This window comes from Pyxicephalus adspersus, chromosome 11 (genome assembly GCF_032062135.1).
Source record: "Pyxicephalus adspersus chromosome 11, UCB_Pads_2.0, whole genome shotgun sequence".
Taxonomy (NCBI): domain Eukaryota; kingdom Metazoa; phylum Chordata; class Amphibia; order Anura; family Pyxicephalidae; genus Pyxicephalus; species Pyxicephalus adspersus.
Window position 1 is genome coordinate 14562380 of NC_092868.1, and position 20978 is coordinate 14583357.

A 20978-nucleotide genomic window follows, 5' to 3' on the forward strand; every position below is an offset into this window, starting at 1 on the left:
AACATGGACCAACAATTAACTTAAAGCTATCAGTCTTGATTGGATCAATAAATCATAGAAGGCCTGAAATAATTATATATTTACTTGAATATAAACCAAATCTCAATATAAGCCATAGTAACTACATAAGTACATAAATAGAAATGCAAATAAAAAGCCAGTGTTTTTTTTTCTCATTTTTACAAGTTACAGTATTATGTACTTTGAGTTGGTTACAATGGGTCACATGTTCTAAAATGATCTGTGCATGACTGTGTCATCATGTAAAGTAAACAAACTCTTTAATAATAAACTGCATTGCAAAGTTTGTTACACACTTTATGTGAACATGAGTGTGACCTGAATATAAACTATTAATTTTTTACTGTTATTTTCATGTAAAAAAATCTTGGTTTATACTCAAGTAAATACCATTAGCTGCTCTTATGAAAATGCAATTCTAGGCCTCTTTCAGTACTGGACACATGACCAGAGCTAGATCTTTTGCTGAAGGAGAGGATCAGATAATCTGAACCTCAATCCCAAACTTTGATGGAAATCACAAGCCCAAATACCCAGAACTGGAGGAGGCCTGATGTAGTATTTTTGCCTTCCTCTGAGTCTTTATTCTTTGCTGCTTGCTAATGCAGCTTTAAGTTAAAATTGAAGTATAGGTCCTCTTTAAAATAAAACATTAGAGGTTTTTTATTTTGCCGATACAATGCCAGTGTTTTCATAATTACACATAACTACAAACCAATGAACACATTTAATTGTGCAGAAACAATCCAATCAGATCTTTCTGCAATCTTGGCAATAAACATGCATGTATCAAGGTGCCTGAGCAATTGTGTTTATGGAACAGGGAGAAGGGAGAGCAGCCAGACAGCTCTGTGTCTGTTTGTTGGTGTAAGAAAGATCAGAAGACTTCGTGTATTGGCCCTACTGCTTGCCTGATCTCCATAAGACTGAGCACCCTCAATGAATTCCCTTTTGACTTCTATTATATCAGCCAGAACAATATCTGTCAAACAATTTCTTTAACTTATGCAACTGACTTTTTCAGCATTTTCAAATGCTTGCTTTGTAAGCCCTAATATTTTTTATAATTTGTTTGTTTGCTTGTTTTTTTACAAAACTGCACCCATCATTTCAGGGTACATAACAGCAGATTTTCAATGTATGTTGATCATATGAATGTAAGAAACCCCACTGCCAATAATACACTTTGATCCCCACCACTAGCCAGTAGCCAAGGCCTACCCCTTTCTCAGCGAGACATGCTGACAAGTTGAGCTAATAGTTCTGCAATCAGCAAAGTTCACTCTACCTGCTGATTGCAAAGATATTGGTCTGACCCAGCAATGGAAGTGTAGGAAAACTGCAGCAAAATGGTTCCTCTCACAGGGAGGGCATGCAGCTATTGGTGTGGACAGGTTGTATTAGTGGTGTAATGGATGCATTTTTTTAAGATTTGCACTTTATGTGTTTCCTGCCTTTTCATAGTAATGCTGCAAACAATGTTACTGAACTTGCTAAAAAATGTGTTCATCTATGGAAAATGGTGGAAGATAACAAAAAGCCAGGTATGTATTGCAAAACACCTTTAGGCCTAATTTTATTGTCCTTAATAAGCAATGTGTTGCCCAATATAGCAAACCATCTGATTTTTCATTTATATTTTTCTTCTTATTTTACATGGAAAGCTTGAATAGAGTACATTCTTATTTCAGAAACCCAGATAATGAGGCCCTTTTGTTTCTACCATGGACTGCTGGTATGAGGAGAAGTCAAACCTGTGGACTGCTTTCTACTGTAACACATGCAGCTTGCACATATAGTGTGATTTACACTAGGAGCCCTTTGATATGAAGATTCAAGGAGCTTGTATGTGATAGAAAAAGACTCTCCTTACACACAGTAATATATATATATATATATATATATATATATATATATATATGATGCATCAGCCAAAAATCCTTTTGTCTTCTGCTTGATCTAAAAACCTGAATGTGAAATATTGCCATTGCATACATGTTGCAAGTCTATGCTGCAGCCTCACAAAAGGATGAAACTATCTGAACCAAGAGTAGTGAGCACACTTTGCTCAAACGTATGCACTGTGGGCTTGTTCAAATAAGTCAGGTCTTTTGTATCCAGCTGCCCAAGTAAAGAAAAAAAAGAAAACAAAATAAATTGTGAAATTAAATAGCCCCACTCCCAAACTCCAAATAAATATAAATATTAAAAAAAAATAAAACATATTAATGAAGAATTTCAGTTTCTTCATAGATTTTGTATCCTTCTGTTTTATTTTCTTGATTTCCATTTGCTGTTTCCTGTTTTTTTTTTTTTCTTATTTTTGATTTTTTGGAAATATTTACATCTTCACAGTAATGCCAACAAGTAGCTCCTGCGTCTTGTTCTCTTGCGGTGTATGTGCTCATTGCTCTGTATGTTCGTGCATTTGTACATGTTTGTGTATCAATGATTTTGTCGAATCTTGGGTATGCGTAACAGTCTATATCCTGGTACAGGTGAATGTGTGTGTATGTGTGTACACCTGGAATAGAATATATGTCTGTGTACCTATATGTAAGCGTATCCATAGACATTTTCTCTCAGACATCAGGGCGCTGCTTTCTCTTGCACCTTTTTGTTCATATTTGTAATGTTTGATCAGATTTGTGCCAGTATATCCTGACAACAAGTGTTCCCCTATGGTCATGGCTGTGTTTGCGTTCCGTTGGAAGCCAAAAGTTTCTTGTCTTTGGAGGATCCTCGCCGATGGTGTTCTGCCATGTCGGGTTCGGAGCGACGTGAATTCTGGCAGCTTCGGGTCGGAGTGCTCGGCGGTCGGCTTTGATGTCCATTCTTCTCATCTGGTGGCGAGAAGAGAAGGTGATCCAGGGAACACTCCATCTGGGTTCTTGCTGTTATATTTGCTCCTAAATGAAATTATTGGTTGCACTTATCGCTTGTAAAAGGAACTTACAGCCTATTAGTTAAACAGAGAGCTAAATGCAGGTTGATAACAGAAATAACTAGAAGTAACTTTGTTTTACTTTTAATGTTTAGACTTCTCTGCCCCAGTGGATGCACTAAACCAACATACAGTAACTGAAGTTGTAAATATAATTTGTTTAGGCTCCATTCTTCTCCTGTTCTGTATGTTGTCTGCAACATTAGTAAATTAGCTTCTGCTGAAGGGGCATGGGATGTACAAACCTAACCATTCAACAACTACGTCTTAGCACTGACCTCCTCTTCACTAGAGAATATGTGACTGGTGCTATTGTATTGATTGTGGGACTAGCACTGAAGGAAACCTGGGGCATTATTTCCTTCGGAAACACTAAGCACTTCACAACATTAGTTAACAGTATTGTTATAATATCACAACTAATATACAGATGCAAAATGTATGTACCAAATATTTCCAATTCCATGAAAAACTGACATTTCTGCCTTGGGGGATATAACATTAGAAGGTTTCACTCACTATTACATATTTAATTTGTAATACACAGAAAAACATAGTTCACATATAACCCTGAACTGATTTTTCCCAGTGGCTTAAATGCAAAAAAACATATTTGCATTGAATAAGTTGGAATGCTGCCTATCTGGGAATTATATGTGCATCTATCATTGTGCCATTGATTCAAATACAATGTTATAGAAAGTTTGTTTAACATTACAAAATATACTACCACTTGGAATTATGTTTTACACTTTGAGGTCAAATTCTGCTAAACCTTGGTAGTTCGGTTGAATTTGGTCCTAAATAATTGAATGTTATTGACTATCATATACAAAGATTTTTTAAAATTTACCTTTTTACCTGAAGGGACCCATAAATTTACCTGAAGGGACCCATAAGAATGTCGCTTCTCCTTCATTGAAAAACACAGAAGTCCTGTATCTTTGGAACCTTTATAAATTGTCCAACTAAGGGGTAGGCCCCGAAAAAACCTCCAACATGCCCAGGAGGCGATATTGTGTAGAACAAACCAACTGCTGGATCATACACCTGAACCTAAAACTAGGTAATGACACCTCCCTAGGGGTTTGAAAAAACTGCATTAAGTCAAGGAGAAGACACAAGGGTGTGAAAAAACACCTGATAATAGCAGTAATAGCCAAATCTAAAGTTTAGTCTTCCGGTCTAGAATTGTCAAGATAAACATTTCTGAGTCCATAAATGTTTATTCAGTTAAGTGAAGCCAACTGGAGTGGAAGTGGAAGAAAGACCTCATTTTCTGAGGGATCACACCCAGGGGAACACTAAGCTAGTATGTATTACAGTATGTAACAGGGTTCAAGAAAAAATCTATATGACCTCTAGAAGAGCAAAATATCTCTTCAGTAAGATATCTGTGATCTGGAGCAATCTCCACCGTACAGTTATCCGGTAATGCAGGATCGATTACGACATTTGGTCTAAATGGGAACACCCAGACCTGGAATTTGAGGGTATGGATAGTGAACACACAGGAGTGCAAAAATGGTAATAAAGGGATCTGCCAGGCCACTCCTAAGACTTCCAATAAGGGAGAGGAGAACTCTTACTATCAGTGCCATCCTTAATGATGTCATTCAAGACAGATCTGTAGACACATTATCCCTTATCCCGGTACCCAAACGGGCTAAGAGCCACTTGAATGAAGGATCTACAACACATTATCATAGCCAAATTGCTCTAGCACTACATATAAGCAAGTGAGCAAGGGTCACCCGTAGCAGTGGAGCTACCCTTTTCTCTACCGGGGTCAGACTTGTTGCAGTGACAAAGCTGTAATTCAAGGCCTCAGGTACTCAAGAAAAACCTTAATGGATGATGCGTAGATGCATAGTTCTTAGGTCAGACTAAATGGTTGCCCAGAAAGCCATAGAAAGAAATAAAAAGTTCTCGTTAACTGAAGAGACTTGACTGTAGAAAAATAGGGGTTTTCTTTAAAACAGGGTAAATCATTTGTATAGCAGAGCCGGCAAAAAAATGTCCATTCACCTGGGACATCACTAAAAACTGATGAATTCTGTGCTTGCCTACAATTGTTTTGCAATAAAACCCAAGGTACAAGACTTTCTGTGTCTTTCAATGAAAGAGAATGAAACATGTTTAATTAAAAAAAAATATCACAAACCTTACTGTGTGGGAATAACAACTGTATTAATAAATATTATTATTCACTAAAACTGCCAAGGCTAAGTTTTAGCTATGGTGAAAGTCAGTGCACAGTCTTGAATAGGAACTTAGCCTAAAACTCATACACTTTTATGAGGATTCAACATTGAAATCCCCATTATCCCTATTAGGAAACTCTGTCCTTGGAGAGAATCTATCCAAGACGTATATTGTTCTCCTTAAACAGGCCCAGGAGCCTGCAGATGCAGATTGCTGATGAAATCATTCTGTCTCCTCTAATGTCTGCCATTAGTAGTTAACACTAAGATAAGCATATTTTCTAAAAGGGTGTTCTGCACATAAATTATGAGCCTTGCTGTTTACCACCCCTGAATTGAATGGGTGCGTAACAACACTGGTATGAACACTTAGGGAAAAACATTACTAACACATGAGAGTCATTGAAGGACACTATTGTCCTGTTTTTCTGGTTTATACTAATTTTTAGCAAACAATAATTATATACATACCTGCTAGGGCCTGAACTGAAGGCTGATCATGTGTGCTCAGCAGCTGCGCCTGAATAGTTTCTACAACTCTCTTAAATCTGCGACTGGGACCTGGAGAGACAAGAGTAGAACAGATCAGTAAGCACTTACATACATACATATGTATTTAGACTTTTTTTTAAACACTGAGAAATCTGTCGCAATATACAATGTAAATATCTGAAAAACAATATAATAAACCTACATAAACATAAACTTGCATAGCTCATCAAAGAGTGAATGCCGTTTGCCAAAAAATGGCTTCCTTTTTACAAGCTTTCTGTTTGTTTGCCCAATTTATAAAAGTGGTGATCAGCTGAAACTGTTTAGCATGATCACCACTTTATGCAGATTGCTGCTTTCACTATGATAACATTGAGCTGTACATATGGCCATTTAGAGGTTATGCTCGACCTGCTTTATGTTGGATTGTGTTGTGTTTCTTCAGGTACAACATGTCCCATCAAGGTGCATTTGAACTGCAGCCAAGCAGGTCAAACACATCCTTTTGTTGTTAAGCACTCCATTTGCTATTTAAATGAATGCATTTGCATTTAAATACAAAACACAATGTTTGAGAAGAATGCTTGTCAAAATAGGTCCCATGTTTTTGCCATTTCCTATCATTTCCCAGTATTACTTCCAAGGCAGGTTTAGACCTGATTGGTGCTTTGTGGGTATGTTTGAGAATAGCCTTCTGGTATTATAAGTAGGGGTTCCCAAATCATCAGATTACCAACAGAAGGTAAAAGGTATTCTGGTACAATACAGAAATTTTCAAATAAATAATTAGTTCTGAGAAGGTAGGCTGTGCTTCCTGCATGTGTCTCAAAGTTGATTTTTATTTTTCGTTGTGAGTTTAACATATTCTTTTACATTGCTTACAACAGTCATTGCAAATTCTTTATACTGCAAATGAAACTCATGAATTAAATTGTTGTACTTTTCATTCTTATTCCACAATATTTTCATATGCACCTTTGGTTCCATTACATCTACCACTGGATGTAATGTAACAGTCTGGTAATGAGCTGCAGTTAAAATGAATCTTTGTGGTCCAGACAGACTATCCTTGGTGAGAAAAAGCAATTCCCCCCCGGCTTGTGACAGTGTTATAAATTGTGACACGTGTCCAGTGTTCTCCCCAGAAATTTTTTTCAGCCAGGTGGTAGGAAGCTGTAGCCGGGTGGTAAAAAAGGGGGTGTGGCAAAACACGGCAAATTTAGTGCTTCGATTTGTTTATGCAATGGGTATCCAGTAACCTCCTATTGTTTCAGTGATTCATAACAGGCGGTAAGTGCTGGGTATCTAGGATTGGTAACAGGCGGTAAGTGCTAGGCACCTAGGATTGGTAACAGGCGGTAAGTGCTGGGCACCTGAGATTGGAAACAGGCGGTAAGTGCTGGGCATCTAGGATTGGTAACAGGCGGTAAGTGCTGGGCACCTAAGATTGGTAACAGGCGGTAAGTGCTGGGCATCTAGGATTGGTAACAGGCGGTAAGTGCTGGGGTTTTTCAGAGCTAGAAGTTTTTTAAGCAGCAGTGGTTCCTGGCATGAGGAATGAACAAATGTAACCTCACTGTCGGTGTATATTCAGCTTAACTTCAGATGTGCTCCTGTGTCTATATTTAGTTAAAATGAACTTTTGTGAAAACATTTTTTTTTCACTTGATTCTTTTACAAAATTAGCCCAGCAGGCCCATGCTGGCCCATCTTCCACCTTTTCTCTGATGCTCACTTTTACGTCTAATGCTGCCTTGCACTGCCCATGCATGAGATTGAACACTTTTTTTTTACATTATAAGAAAGCCTCTGAAGGTGCATGCACAGAAGGAGCAGTGCAGAGCCTCTTGGAATATGTGACACAAATATCCCAGGAAGCTGCGGTCTTTAGCGAAATGGAAGTGAAGACTGAAGGGGAGAAGTCCTCTCCACAAAAGCGTAAAAACAAAAAAAAAAAAAACAAAAAACGCACATTTTTCCATTACATAACAGAGAAAGTCACTCTTTAATATAATGTTAAAAATGTTGCGATGTTTTAATAGCATCATGCATGTGATATCAGATGGGGACAAGACAGACAGTGACCCCCTTTCATCACTGTCCATATTCTATATAAAAACAGTTTGTGGCGTTTATCCGCAGTGTGTAATGTCATCGGCAGCGCAGTGTGATAGCTATGTGAGTGTCAAAGCTGCTTGTCATATTCTGCAGCCTAACAACACTTGTGGCTAAACCTTTGTAAAATGTAATTACTATGGCATTATGAGAACATAAATCTCTACCTAGCAAAATGTACTGCCTGCTCTGTTACACGTATCTGTCTGCATCTTACCTCAAACCCCAATTTCTCCAGAATTAGGAGGTGCAGGGAAACAAAACTATAGGTGGAAGTGGGAGACACGTGTGGCGATCACCTTTCATCACCATGGGATCATTACAACATTAAACAAAAAAAACTGTCCATCAAAATGCACTTGCTTGTTACACATGTCTGTAACCTTCCAGTACCTCAACCTCAATAAAATGTAGTGGGCAGAGTTTATGTTCTAATGATAACATAGTGATGAAGTTTTAGGGAATTTTAGTCAGATGTTCCACACTTGTACCTATATTTTTGGTTTCTTACATCTCCCCAATTGAAGTTCAGAATGTTAGATAAGTGGACAGGAATGTGTAACAGGACAGGGAAGCCCATTTTAATGGGTGGAGTGTTTTATGTTCTAATGATGCTTTAGTAATGAGATTGTAAGAGGAGAATGTGCCCGACACTTGCACCTATATTTTCAGTTTTGTACCCCCACCCTAAAAGAAATTGGTGTACAAAGAAGAGAAGCAGACAGTAGTTTCATAGGTATAGATTTGTGACAGGTAGGTATATATTTAGGGGCCCCACCCCAATGCTCCTTGCTATGTTAGTGGCCCCGGGGTCTGCAATTTCTGCACTTTCAATTTAGAACTCCTAGTTGCACTTTCCTCTGAAACAGCAACCCCAAAGTTTAATTTTTTACATTTGTGACCCCCATATCTTGAAATTCTTTAAAGCTGGGGGGCTGAAATTGTAGTAACTAGTATCTACGAGGGTCCCCTGTACACCCTGAAAATTACAGGTCATTGGGACATACATATTAGGAGATATGGAGGTTTGTACACAGAGCTGTGAGGATGCAGAATTCACACGCAGAGCCAGAGGTGGATACATTTCACAGGCAGAGCTCGTGCTATGAGATGGGGGCGGGGCTGCCTGTGTCTCCTTCACATGAAGGCTAAACTGTGTGTGCTCACCTCTCATCGGCAGCAATCCTCTGAAGGGATGGCACAGAGCACAGAGCAGCCTCACTGAGATCCGGGCATCCGAGGATGAGAGCTGCTGAGAGTTGGGCGGGGTATTCAAAGCAGCCGGGCGGAGCAACCTGCTAAAAACCTCTGGGGAGAACTATGTGTGTCTATCACTGGAGATGCTGTAAAAGCAACTGTCAATCAAAGATTTGGGGTATGTAACTGTGTCACCAAGTGCTTCCCAAATTCACAGGAAAAAAAGAATAATTGACAATTTAACTTCCTAGAAGATTCTGAAGCAGCTGAGGAATGTCATCATGCAGAGGAATCTTACACTTGTTCCCAGATTTTATGAATCCCCTGGATGTGCAAAACTCCCCAACTCCCTGTTATCCATTAGATTAATTCATTTTATCATCAAACAAACCTGTCCTCCTTATTTGTTCCTGCCATTAGCATGCACAGAGAGTTTACCTGATATTAGAGTGAAGGTCACAGAGTAGATGCCATTCTCTTTTTGTGCCTCAGCTCCCTCGGAGTAACTGATGTCCACCTGAAATTTGACAGGTTTCTGGAACACAGATGGACCCCCTGATGACTTGTACTCCGCTCTGAAGCTAGTTTGAGAGATCACGCTGTGACTTAAGCTTGGGATCTAAAAGAAGATAAAAAGAGAGAATTAAGCAAAATGTTTAACTATTCCATTGTAAGCTTTAACAAGTAGAGCTGCACTAATTTTCCTGCAATGTTATGTTTAACACTGTATCTTTGATGTATACTGTAAGATGCTATGGAAAATACTGGCACAATAAAAAATATAATAAATACCATAAACTTCCAAGATACTGAAACTCCTCGGGAGCACACAAGAGATGAGGGGTCACATAAGGTCATTCTTCACATTTGAAATGTAGAGATAAACTCCATAAGGGGGAACCTTGTTCAAAAGCCAGGTGTACCCTATTGTTCCAAATATTGTTCATTACCTGTGACAACACTTATGTATAACCTGATGTAGTTTTTTGAATTTTTAAGTATTTTGTAAGGAATAAAGTAATTCATCATTTTTATCACTTAAAATATGAGTGTCATTCAAGAACTCTTCTTTTGTCACTTTCCTTTCTTTGAAATTTACCATTCTTCACATTTGCAATACAATAGATGTCTTTGCAGCTATATGTATTTGTAGTCCTGGGACTGGCAATGTAACAATGAAAGTTTGACATTGGGGACTGTAAACAAGTTTACCCTCATAATATATTTGTACCATTTATTTATATTTATATAAATTTCAGGAATATATTAAATTTATATCTATATAAATAGTTTTCTTCCAAAGACTAGAAGGTAACTATGGGGTTAAAGCTGAATATATATGTCTTATTTTTATTGTCATTTCTGTTCAAATTTGTTTTATGTTACATATCTGCTGCTTTACTTTACTTCTTTTTACTATGTTTATAAAACTGCAGCGTAGTGCAGTTCTAATTCATCTGATTTAATACATTTTAGAATTCTGTGTAAGTTTAAAGCATCTGCTTCATGGAAGTTGCATTCAAACTTTTATTCAGAGGCCGTAGTGATGCATTGAGCCAAATTATTATAAAAAAATTGCAGCAACTAAATTAAATTTATCCATCACTGCTATGAAACACTTACAACTGTAACTGTGTTTTTATACATTACTCTTCACCACAAATATCTTCCATAGATATCTATGTACAACATCCGGCCTTCAATTTGTAATAAATCTTGGTGGAGCAGTTCATTTTTCACACAAATCAATACAGATACAGTAGATGAAGGGCATACTTACTGAGAGGAAAGCATGGACGATATCAGCCTTTATGGAGCTAAGAGGTTTGTCTTTAATCACTACAAATATCTGTTCTTCTTTATCTAAGTTGATGAAGTTACCAAACCAGGACTTCTTTGCAAGCCTAAAATGAGATAGAGTGAACGGAAAGAAGAACTCTAAGTTTCATAGTTCAGACTGAAGTTTAAATACATTTATTTTAATTAAATATCAAAGAGAGCAGCTATAATTTACAAGGAGAAAAGAGGCTTGTAAAAACTCCATGTTTAAGATCAAAAACGAAAAAAAAAAAAACTTAAAGGGGATGTAAAGGTTGCTATTATATGACCATGGGAGTAGTCATCTCTTTATAATTACATAAACAAAGCATTATTTCCTGATTTGTAGTTCTACATATTTGGTATTATTTACTTCTCCTTCTGGAAATACAAGTCTGTGAGTCAGCCAACCCATTAAAAACAATTCACTCCTTGGGCCTGTTTATAAAAGATTTAATCTGTCAATGCAACTGAATACTTCTATTTTTTAATCCAAACACCGACAGAGGTGAAACTTCATCAAATGGATGAACAAAAAAAAATTAGAAGTAGACCCTTGTGTATGTATATGTCACAGTTGACAGAGTATGAGAGTTACCTACACTGGACCATTGAGTGCTTTCTCCGCTGGAGCTGATTAAACCGAAATATCTAGAACTTCTAATAAAGTAGACAGCGTTGTATTTGCCTATTAAATATAAACTTAACTAAATTCTCTTCACTGCAGGTGGAATATTACTAAACTGGCAAATGCCCATTAGACTGGATAGATGTAATAACTTGACATGGGGTTAGAGGAAAGCTCTATACTTGGTTAACAATAAGGACCTAATGTTGTGTGCTACAGTTCTCACAACACGTGTATACATGTTTCCTTTTTGTATTTTATTTAAATCCCAGGATTTGTTAAAAAATTTTTTAAATGAATTTAATGTTAAAGTACAAGAAGGGAAACTTTGTTTGCAGAAGAGGAAAGCGTAATGTGAGCAAGTATAGGGCAGGGGTGTTTACTAGTAGTCCAAACAAGTGGCAGGGAAGTTTGTAATGTAGTAAAATCGCTACATAGTATTGTCACCCTCCCTGTGCCATACAACACAGAAACGATGGGTGGTTTATTTACAGAACTTTATAAACAATAAAAAACATAACATTGTATACATTATATACTTTTCTTTACTTTCAATGTGATACAGGTTAATCTTGACCCCAAAATACTGAAAGCCCAACAGAATAATAGAAGATTAAGACTGAACACAACATGGAGCGGTCAAAGTGGGAAGGTCATTGTAGTCCATTAGCAATCAATCAGTTTCTCTGTTACAGTGAAAGAAGACATTTTTATTTATTGCTTTAACTGTGTAAGGCACATCTCAGACATTCTGATATAAGTGGGCATCTAATGATAATAATGAAGTGCTACTTACTCTGGTGAGGATTCTGGAGTAAGACTTGACATTTCTTCTGGAGTCGGCACTGCCAAAAAATACAATTTCAATTAAAAAGAGCAGATAAATCATACACATTATAAATACAATGAAACAGGAAACTAGTCTAAAAAAAGGTGGATTTTGTTTTAAAAATTACTTTACCCTGGCCTTAATAATACTGTTTGCACCTACTTTTGTTTCCCTATATATTATGGTTAAATTTATTGAAGGATGTAATGGTCAAAATGTAAAAATAGCAAATCCATATAAAAGGTATTTGAGGTACACTGTATATATAGCTTTGTAATAACTAGTTTGTAGTCTTGAATCTAATAATTAAGGGTCTATTTATAAATGTTTTTGCCCAAGATTCACATATTTTCCTAATAGAATTTACCTGGAAAATGTGTAAATTCCTGGATAAAGGTGAATCTACTGTGAACACGTTAATAAATCAAGCCATAAGTGTACATGCTTACTCCCTCCCTTATATTATTTTGCTTACTGGTAAAGATTACTGTGACCCTGTCGGGGGGTTAACAGAATTAGAATGGCAGGTTCTAATAAAAATAGCAGTACCCTTAGAAGAAACGAGAAGTTTTTTGTAACTGTGGTAAGTAAAGAATTCTCAGCCTTAAATGACTCCCCTAGGTCAGCCTAATAGCGTGTCCTTAAATGTCCTCAGTGGTTTCTCCCACCAACCCTTACATCACTATTGTGTCCTGCAGGGACTATGGGTCAGGAGGTGGAACCACAGTAGCCAGTGGGGCCATGCTATTCAACCAGCCGAGTACAGTCAAATTGGATCAGAGCTCTTTAATTTTCTTCTCCTAATTTTGCTTTCAACATTTACAAAGCCCAATGGGTTTCCTTTAAGCTGCCATTGTATTTTAAATCTGAGTGACTTTAAAGGGGTTGAGAAACTTGTTAAGATCATTAAATCATTAAAATCATTATATACTTGATCCACAAAGTTTAACATCTTGTTTTGAGATATTAAAATGTTTATTATGATTGAATTTATTAATTTATTTTTCTATCCTGATCTGTCTTTGAATCTTCGTGTTTTCTGAAATCTTTAATTTCATCTGTAACACTGTAGCCCATCTCACAATGTGCCACTAGATGGCAAACTCATACAGAATAATCCAACCTACCTTGCAATTTCCGACGATGGAAGCGTGGGGATCCCAGAAAACTATTCTTGATAGAGTTGAGCCGTGTCTTCCAAGCTACTCCACCAACACCAGGACTGGAGGGAGGGGTGCCACTGGGTGTCCCAGTCGGGCTGTCCTTGGGCGTATGTACTGGGGTGCCCAGCGGGGTAGGGAGGGGGCTACCTCGGGGAGAAGGGTGAGGGGTCACCTGCGGCAAAGGGATAGATTTGGTGGAGGATTTAGTACCGGGGAAAAAACGAGCAGGCAGTGAGGAGGGAAAGAAAGGTGGGGATAATGGGGATCGATGAGGCGAAGTTGAGGAGTCATGCATTGGGGAGGAGGCAGTCAAGGTAATGGGTAAGGGATTGGACTTAATGGTCTGGAGGGGCTTCTCTCCCAGGCTGGTCTTAGCAGGCAGTGTCTGGGTCTTCGGGTCAGGCTGACGGTGAGCAGCTTTGGATTGCCAGATGGCACGGGGATCCTCGCCATCAGCGGTTTCCAGCGGCGTGGGGGAGAAAGTGAAAACGGGACTCTGGCAAGGAGGGATAGAAAAGTGCCCAATGGGCATTGATGTTTGACAATGAGATGGAGCAATGTGGTAGGACATGGTGTTCTACTGCTGTGTGCTCAACATATATAACAGATATGAACCTTTGTCAATGCCAGTTATCAAACAGGCCCGTAAGAAAATGTAAATTAAAGACTATAAGTGCGATATCACCAAAGAACAGATATGGATGGCTAGCACAGTAAATGTAGTCTTAAAAAAGAACACGCTGGTATGTGCCCATTGTATATGGTATATATAGATACTTGCTATTTATTGCTGTATTCATCTTGGCCATCAAAAAAGATTTGCCAATATGTGTTCTTGTTTCTTAGGTGAAAAGCTGATTGTCTAAATTAGCTTTATTTATGTGTGCTGAATGTTACTTCCACATGCCAAAAAACATGCAGTTAGTTAAATGGGCTCCCCTCATAAATTGTCCTTTTTAATGACATAAGACTTGAGAGCCATTTTGGGAGACAGCTAGTGACATGTCCATGGACTCTAAGGAACTGTGTAATATATTGACATCATATAAATACAAGTTAAAAATATAATACAATTAAATAATATAAATAATTCTATGTCTCAAATACATACTGCTTAGATCTTTGTGTTTCATTCCTATATTGTAGGGTGATCAGTGTCTAAATTTAGGTTTTTTAGCTCTCCTTCAACTATAATAGATTGTCCAATGGCACTCATTAAAATGTGGGTATTTATGTGTATTTTATTGAAATATATTGATCTAGTGCAGATCAGCAACAGGCAATTTTCATGTCATTGGCCGACTAGAACAAATTTAGCTTCACTTCTTTATCTCTTACCCTCTGATCCAAAGGAAAACCTTTGGTGGAACTATGGCCTGTTGCACTACCCCACTACAAAGTGCTTTGGGATTTTCTAAGGGAAAACTCTAACACCCAGGTGATAAAAATTGCAATCAATTTCAGACTCCGTGGTAGCAGCCCTTTTCTTTGTCCCAGTACATGAGATGTGAGTCTCTGGCCTGGTTCATATCAGTTGTCAGGTCAGTGACTTAAGGCCCTTACAGACTTCTTGTTTTTGTGATCATTTCCAGAGAAAGATGAACAAATGAGGGCTGTGCACACAGAGTCGTTCTGTTCTATGTAGAGGAGGGGGAAGGATGAGCGATTAACACTCTGCTGTGCTCTCCTACATAATAATGCACAGCAGTTGACCAGTTGTTCATCAACGTTGGCCAAAGTGGATTGATAAATGACTTTAGGGGACCACTGTATGTGTGTCAGATTTTCACCCAAGGCAACTGTTCATCTTGGGCAGCAATCATCTGAAGTGTGTACAAAACTGTAAATATTCTGTTTCATATTATGAAACTAAATGTCTCTGCCAAGAAAAAAATTGAAACTGTTCTGAAAGAATTCTGCCGGCATAGTTTCAGATTAAATTGACTGCAAACTCTTTCTGAACACTTTTGAATAGCACAGTAGTTTATTTCTAAAAATCACTTGTTCAGTTAAGTATCTTCCTTAAAACCTGAATGCAACCAGGTAAATTTATTTTACAATGGTAGCTGAAGACACACAGAGCCCTAACTACTTAAAGGCAATGGCTAGCAATACAAAAACTAAATATATTAATATTATACCATTAGGTCAGGAGAAGAAAGGAGGAACTATCTGTTAATGTTGACAACTGTTGATGGTGTTTGCAATGTAGGGTGTCAGGGCGTGATAATGCAGGTTGTTGTAGTGACAGCATGATATGCCAAACAAGATGTGATACAGTGCAGTCTGGTCCACTGTAGCTGTCATATAATCTGTAAAATTTAGAATTTCCTTGTTAATACCTACCCTTGGACTGCTGAGAGGGCTAGACGAGAGGCCAGTTGATGCACCGCTAACAGATCTGGACCTGCACAAAAAAAAAGATTCATCACCCACTGCTCAATGAACAAAGAAGATGACACTTTGATGCCCCCTTTTAAATTGTATGCTTTAAAGGATTAGATTTCAGAGAGATAGATACATATATAGGTCAAGTATTGTGATTTGGAGCTGCTCATTCCTGCTTTTCCAGCTGGTGATTTCTCTTCTCTTAAAACAATAAACTGTCTTTACAATAAAATCCCCAATTGCCCTTTGCTTTTACAGTAATAACACAATCACTTATTTTTTTTTATCATATAAGGTAACATAGAAGTGACTCCTTTTCTCTTTGTCACTGATATTGGTAGGTTTCAAATGGAATTTCAATGTATTTATTTTACTCTGTAAACCACTTTACTAAAGATAACATATCTTTTAGGTGAAGTTATAATAATGCATTTATTTTTTTTTCCCTTTTATTAATTGTGCAGTTGTATTTTGATTTTTTTCATAAACAACATACACAAAAACTATTATGTTTGCAATTCTGTTGGGCTAAAAACAATATTTAAAGGGTCTGCAGTCCCACAAACTCCATCATGATGGTCAATAGGACCACATCACCTTTCTTATATATTGTATAGTAAATAAGTGGGGGCTCCACTGGTGTCCACTTTTCAATAATCATGGAAAACATCTCAAAAATGCAATTTATATTTCCTCAATTGCCCCAATTCTTCTAACCAGACAGACAGATAATGTCAATGACATGCTATATATGCCAACATCTTAAAAATACATATTCATGAACGGTCATGTATAAGTATTCATTTTTTTATATTAATGCAGAATTACTGGGTAAGGTTATCTATTTACTCCAATTTTATCTGTACTTCTGGGGGAGACATTTTTGTTCAATGGCTCATCTGTAAGCCAACCAAAGAAACTGTCTCACCTCCTGTCTGATCTTAAAGCTCATACCCGAGGATCTGTCAAATCACAAAGCCATTAGTTTTCATAAGTGATCTGCTCTGGCATCAGTCATAAGCACTGAACTCATACAGGGGATATTCCAAGTTTAAAAATCTCTACTTGCTATCTCTCAGGATTTCCCTAAATGATCCAGTCATCAGCTCCATTAGTGCCCCATTACAGATTAGCCTTTCGACATTATTCTCAGTTCTTTCACAAGTGCTTCTGACTTTCTTCACAGCTACACTGTTTTTGCTTTCTGTTTGACTTAAAGCGATACTAAACCCCCACGCTACTCATTTGTTCCAGTTCCCTCGCAGGGGATGCTATCTTCTTTTTTTGCCTCTTCTTTGTGGCCTTTGGCCATCTTGATTGGCCAGGTTTGGGATGATGCTCATACATTCTCAGGAAAAAAAGCCAAGAATGCCAGGTATACTGGCAATCAAAATTAGAGCTGTTCAATGCAACTTTGACACCAGAAACCCAGAACAATCAGATAGGTAGGAGAGATTATTGCAAAAGAGTCATTGTAATAATGATCTGCCTGTACATTGCAATCACTTGCACTTGGAAGATCAGGTGACCTAGGTAGAGGAAGGAAGAAGATGAGGGTGCCTGGCACGTTTTGCCTCTGCTCCAGGGCAAATGAAGAAACCAGGACCGCATGGACCGAATTGAAGATAGCTCTGGAGGGACCGGGGGCTCTGGAAAGTAAATGTAAGTGGGACTTTTTTATTTTACCAATAGTTCCCCTTTAATCTAGAACTCTGTCTACTGGGCAAAAAAATGCAACTCCATCCACATGCTTGGTGAAGACTTTTCAGCAACAAATCAACAAATACTCAGTAAAGAGCTTGGGTAGCATTCATATTGGAACCTTTAGAACTTTAACTTCAGAGCAAGCCATCAGAATACAGTTCAGCAGAATCCTACCTTTGACTGTGCTGTGCCATCTCAATAGCTCGTCGTGCAGGAACAGGAGAACCGCCATCTGTCACACTTAAGACTTCCATTGACTTTCTTTCTGGACGACGCTTTCCATGACGATTTAGCATTGGAGAATCAACTCTTTTACGTGGAGGGTCTGTTGTAAAAACAACAACAAAAGCTATGTTATAAACTGTAATGATAGTAGAATATACATTGTGCAAAATGACCTCAAAGCAGCTCTATTCATATAAGATATAATATTAAAAATATGTCAGGGATGAAAGAACTCATTGTACAATTTCATTGTATTAAATAGAACACTAAAAGCGTAACTATACTCAGAATTTTCACTTTACATAAAAGGGTACATAACCTTTTTATGTAGGGTAAAAATTCAGTTTTTTTTTTAGGTGCAACACCCTTATTTTAAAAAAAAAAGGGCGCAGCACCGCCCCTTAATTCTCGGCCGCCTAGCGCAAAGCCTTCTGGTATATCTACGTCAGGCATCCCGGGAGGATCTTTGGCGCTCCTTCAAAATTTGCTGATCAAAATGAAAGAGCAAAATTTGCCGATCTCTACATCACCCGATCTTGCGCCTGGGTTGGGTGACGTAGGACGAAGAACCCGGAAAAAAAGATGACAGCATGGAACGCCAGCTCTGGTCTGCTCGGTCTGCCCTGCAGGATTGAAGGTGTGTTTTTGTTTTTTTTTTTGTGTTTAGAGCATAGTTCCTCTTTAATAATAAAAATAAAGCTTTCTTAAACTTATGAAAAAACATTTTAAACATTGAAGCATACAATTTCATTGTTGTGGTAGCTCAAATAAAATAAAAACAACCAAGCAGTGCGTCACCAATCCCTTGTATTTTTCACAGTTCTCATGCTTTCTTCATGTTTTAGTCCAAAGATCTGACGACTATTCCGAATGTTTAATCCTTTGTACCCAGTGTGCCCCTGAATTCTGAATACAGTCAACACTGCCAGGCCTATAAAGTCCAAAAACCTGTGGGGGAAATGTTATGTTCTAGGGTTGCTTCATTAGGTCAGGTGTACATTCACCAACATTATGTGCCCAAAAATGTGATCAGGCATTTCCATCAATGGATTTTGTTCCCATAATGGCACAGGCATATAAGAAGTCAATGCCAGGATTGATCAGGCTTAGTTTGTGAAAGAGCGGTCCAGGGAGCATGAGACATCATTTTCACACATGGATTAGTCACCACAGAGTTCAGACCTTCACCCCATAGAGAATCTTTGGGATTAGCTGGAAAAGACTTTTCGGAAAGCAGTCCAGCTCCTCCACTACCAATACAAGATGTTGAGGAAAATGTAATGTAACTCTAGATCAGGGGTGTCAAACTCATATACACAGAGGGGCGAAATTAAAAACATAGACCAAGTCGGAGGCCAAGTTTATTGAAAAAATTGAGGAAGTTTACTACTTCATCCATAACTAACAAAAACAAACCCCTCTACACACACTTTAGAGTTGAAAAGACTTCTATCAATCTATGCAGCCTGTGTGTTGTTCATCATCTCACATCACAAGTTTTTCTGACACTAAATATTACACTTTGCAGTCTCTAATGAATTGGAACAAACACAATGCCCCTGGTAGTCAGGCACCATGTGATCATTGCCTAGGCTTTGTGTCACATGATGGTTGTATACGCATAATGTCTATGTATTGCATGTATTGAAAATGATGATGTAAATTCCTGGCATTACATGCGTCTATAGAACAGAACAAGAATGCGGGGCCACCCATAGGCCGATGGTCTATAGAAGCGAGTGATGCCGGGAATTGTAGTAGCGGCATCATTCGCTGCAATATGTAGCAGCGGGTGGGCGGGCCAGATGTAATTCATTTTCGGACTCCTTGGGAGGCCAAAAAAAGGACCTTGCGGCCAGAGTTTGGCACCCCTGCCCTAGATGTTCTAACAAATGTGTGCCGTAATCAAAGTTAAAGGCAGTCCAATGAAATAATACAATGTGTGACTTTTTTTGGCCGGGCAGTGTGCCTTCACTAACATTCCCTACTGCCTGAAACATAACACTCTCAGTGGTTGGTTTGATTACCTTTTATTACTCCAAGTAGAAGATATGCAAAACATAAAGAAAGGACTCAATTTAGCTTTCCACATGCCTTCATGTTTGCAGCCAGTGCAAGCTCCCCCACTGGGGTGAGACCGGACCATACATTTTAGTTGTTATGCAGAAGATGTGGTGAAGGTACAGATCAAGGTATAATTGTGCTGCAGACAGATGAGTTAAAACAACGCAAGGTTTACACACCTTGGAGGGGGGCAATGCTGATCAGAGCATGATGTAGGAGGTTATATGTTCAAAGCTTCTCTGGATAATAAATCTAACTAAGGTTTTAACAACAATCTTGTTCTTTAAATGAAAGTCTTGGAATAGAGAAAATGACAATCTGTGATTGTAAATGTGTAAGGCAGGAGAACGTACTAGATAAAATGGAAAAAAACCTTACTCATTTGCAATCTCCTCAGGGCCTGGTTGCCGTCCGTTGGCAGGTTTTCTATGACATACTTTAGGAGAATACTATTTGACAAAATGACTCATTTTACTGATAGCTCAATGTTACCTGCAATAAACCAAGCATCGCTCTTGTTGGCCCTGGAGCAGAGTATTTGGCCTATGTATTGCCGAGTAAAGTAAAAATGGCTGTGATGGCACTGATCCTTTATAATAACTTAACCACTTCAGGATCAGGCACACTGTGAAAACGGTAGATAAGTGGTCTTTCAACCTGAAATCAAGTCATCGAATATACTATCTGCTCATGTGCACTGGGAAATTTATACTTTAGCCTACAATCACTGGTGGCCTGGTCTGTAATGTGGATGATACAGGCTGACAATGGACTTGTGTGTTTCTCTTAAACTTTCTACATTTAAAAAAAAACTACTTGGCAAATTTGCAATGTATCTGTTTCAGCAAACTTACATTACTTTCCGATGCTTAATGCACCATGAAAAGTTGAAGTAAATAAGACCAGCATAGTAACATTTCCATATACCTATTTTGCATTGATAGAAGAGAAGGCAATTTAGTTGCATATAAGACCAGTCCATGTAGAGTCCAACCCATTACTACAGTTATAGGCAGAAAACACAAATACACCACTTAGTGATTTAGAGAGCAGCAAATAAGACCTAAGACCATTTAATGATTAAATGGAATCCAATTTGTTTTATATAAACATTTAAAACGGATTAGATTGATGTAATTGTTTTGTTAAATATAGTATTTCTATGTATAATTTGTCGTTATATATT

The 20978-nt window shown here is 38.0% G+C and overlaps 1 protein-coding gene across 5 annotated transcripts in view; it reads right to left on the bottom strand.

The window, feature by feature from the left end:
- Positions 1–659: 659 nt before the first annotated feature.
- LOC140340575 (serine/threonine-protein kinase BRSK2-like) overlaps positions 660–20978 on the bottom strand; it is a 186670-nt gene continuing 166351 nt past the window's right edge. For 2 of the 5 annotated variants that reach the window (XM_072425865.1, XM_072425867.1), the window contains 8 exons: positions 17678–17828; positions 15758–15818; positions 13376–13907; positions 12216–12264; positions 10754–10877; positions 9412–9592; positions 5641–5730; positions 660–2930 (listed from right to left, as the gene is read on the bottom strand). In XM_072425865.1, the coding sequence (XP_072281966.1) occupies positions 2707–2930; positions 5641–5730; positions 9412–9592; positions 10754–10877; positions 12216–12264; positions 13376–13907; positions 15758–15818; positions 17678–17828 (1412 nt within the window). In that variant the 3' untranslated portion in view covers positions 660–2706. The remainder of the gene's footprint in view (positions 2931–5640; positions 5731–9411; positions 9593–10753; positions 10878–12215; positions 12265–13375; positions 13908–15757; positions 15819–17677; positions 17829–20978) is intronic. The other 3 variants (XM_072425869.1, XM_072425868.1, XM_072425866.1) reach the window with 3 other exon arrangements.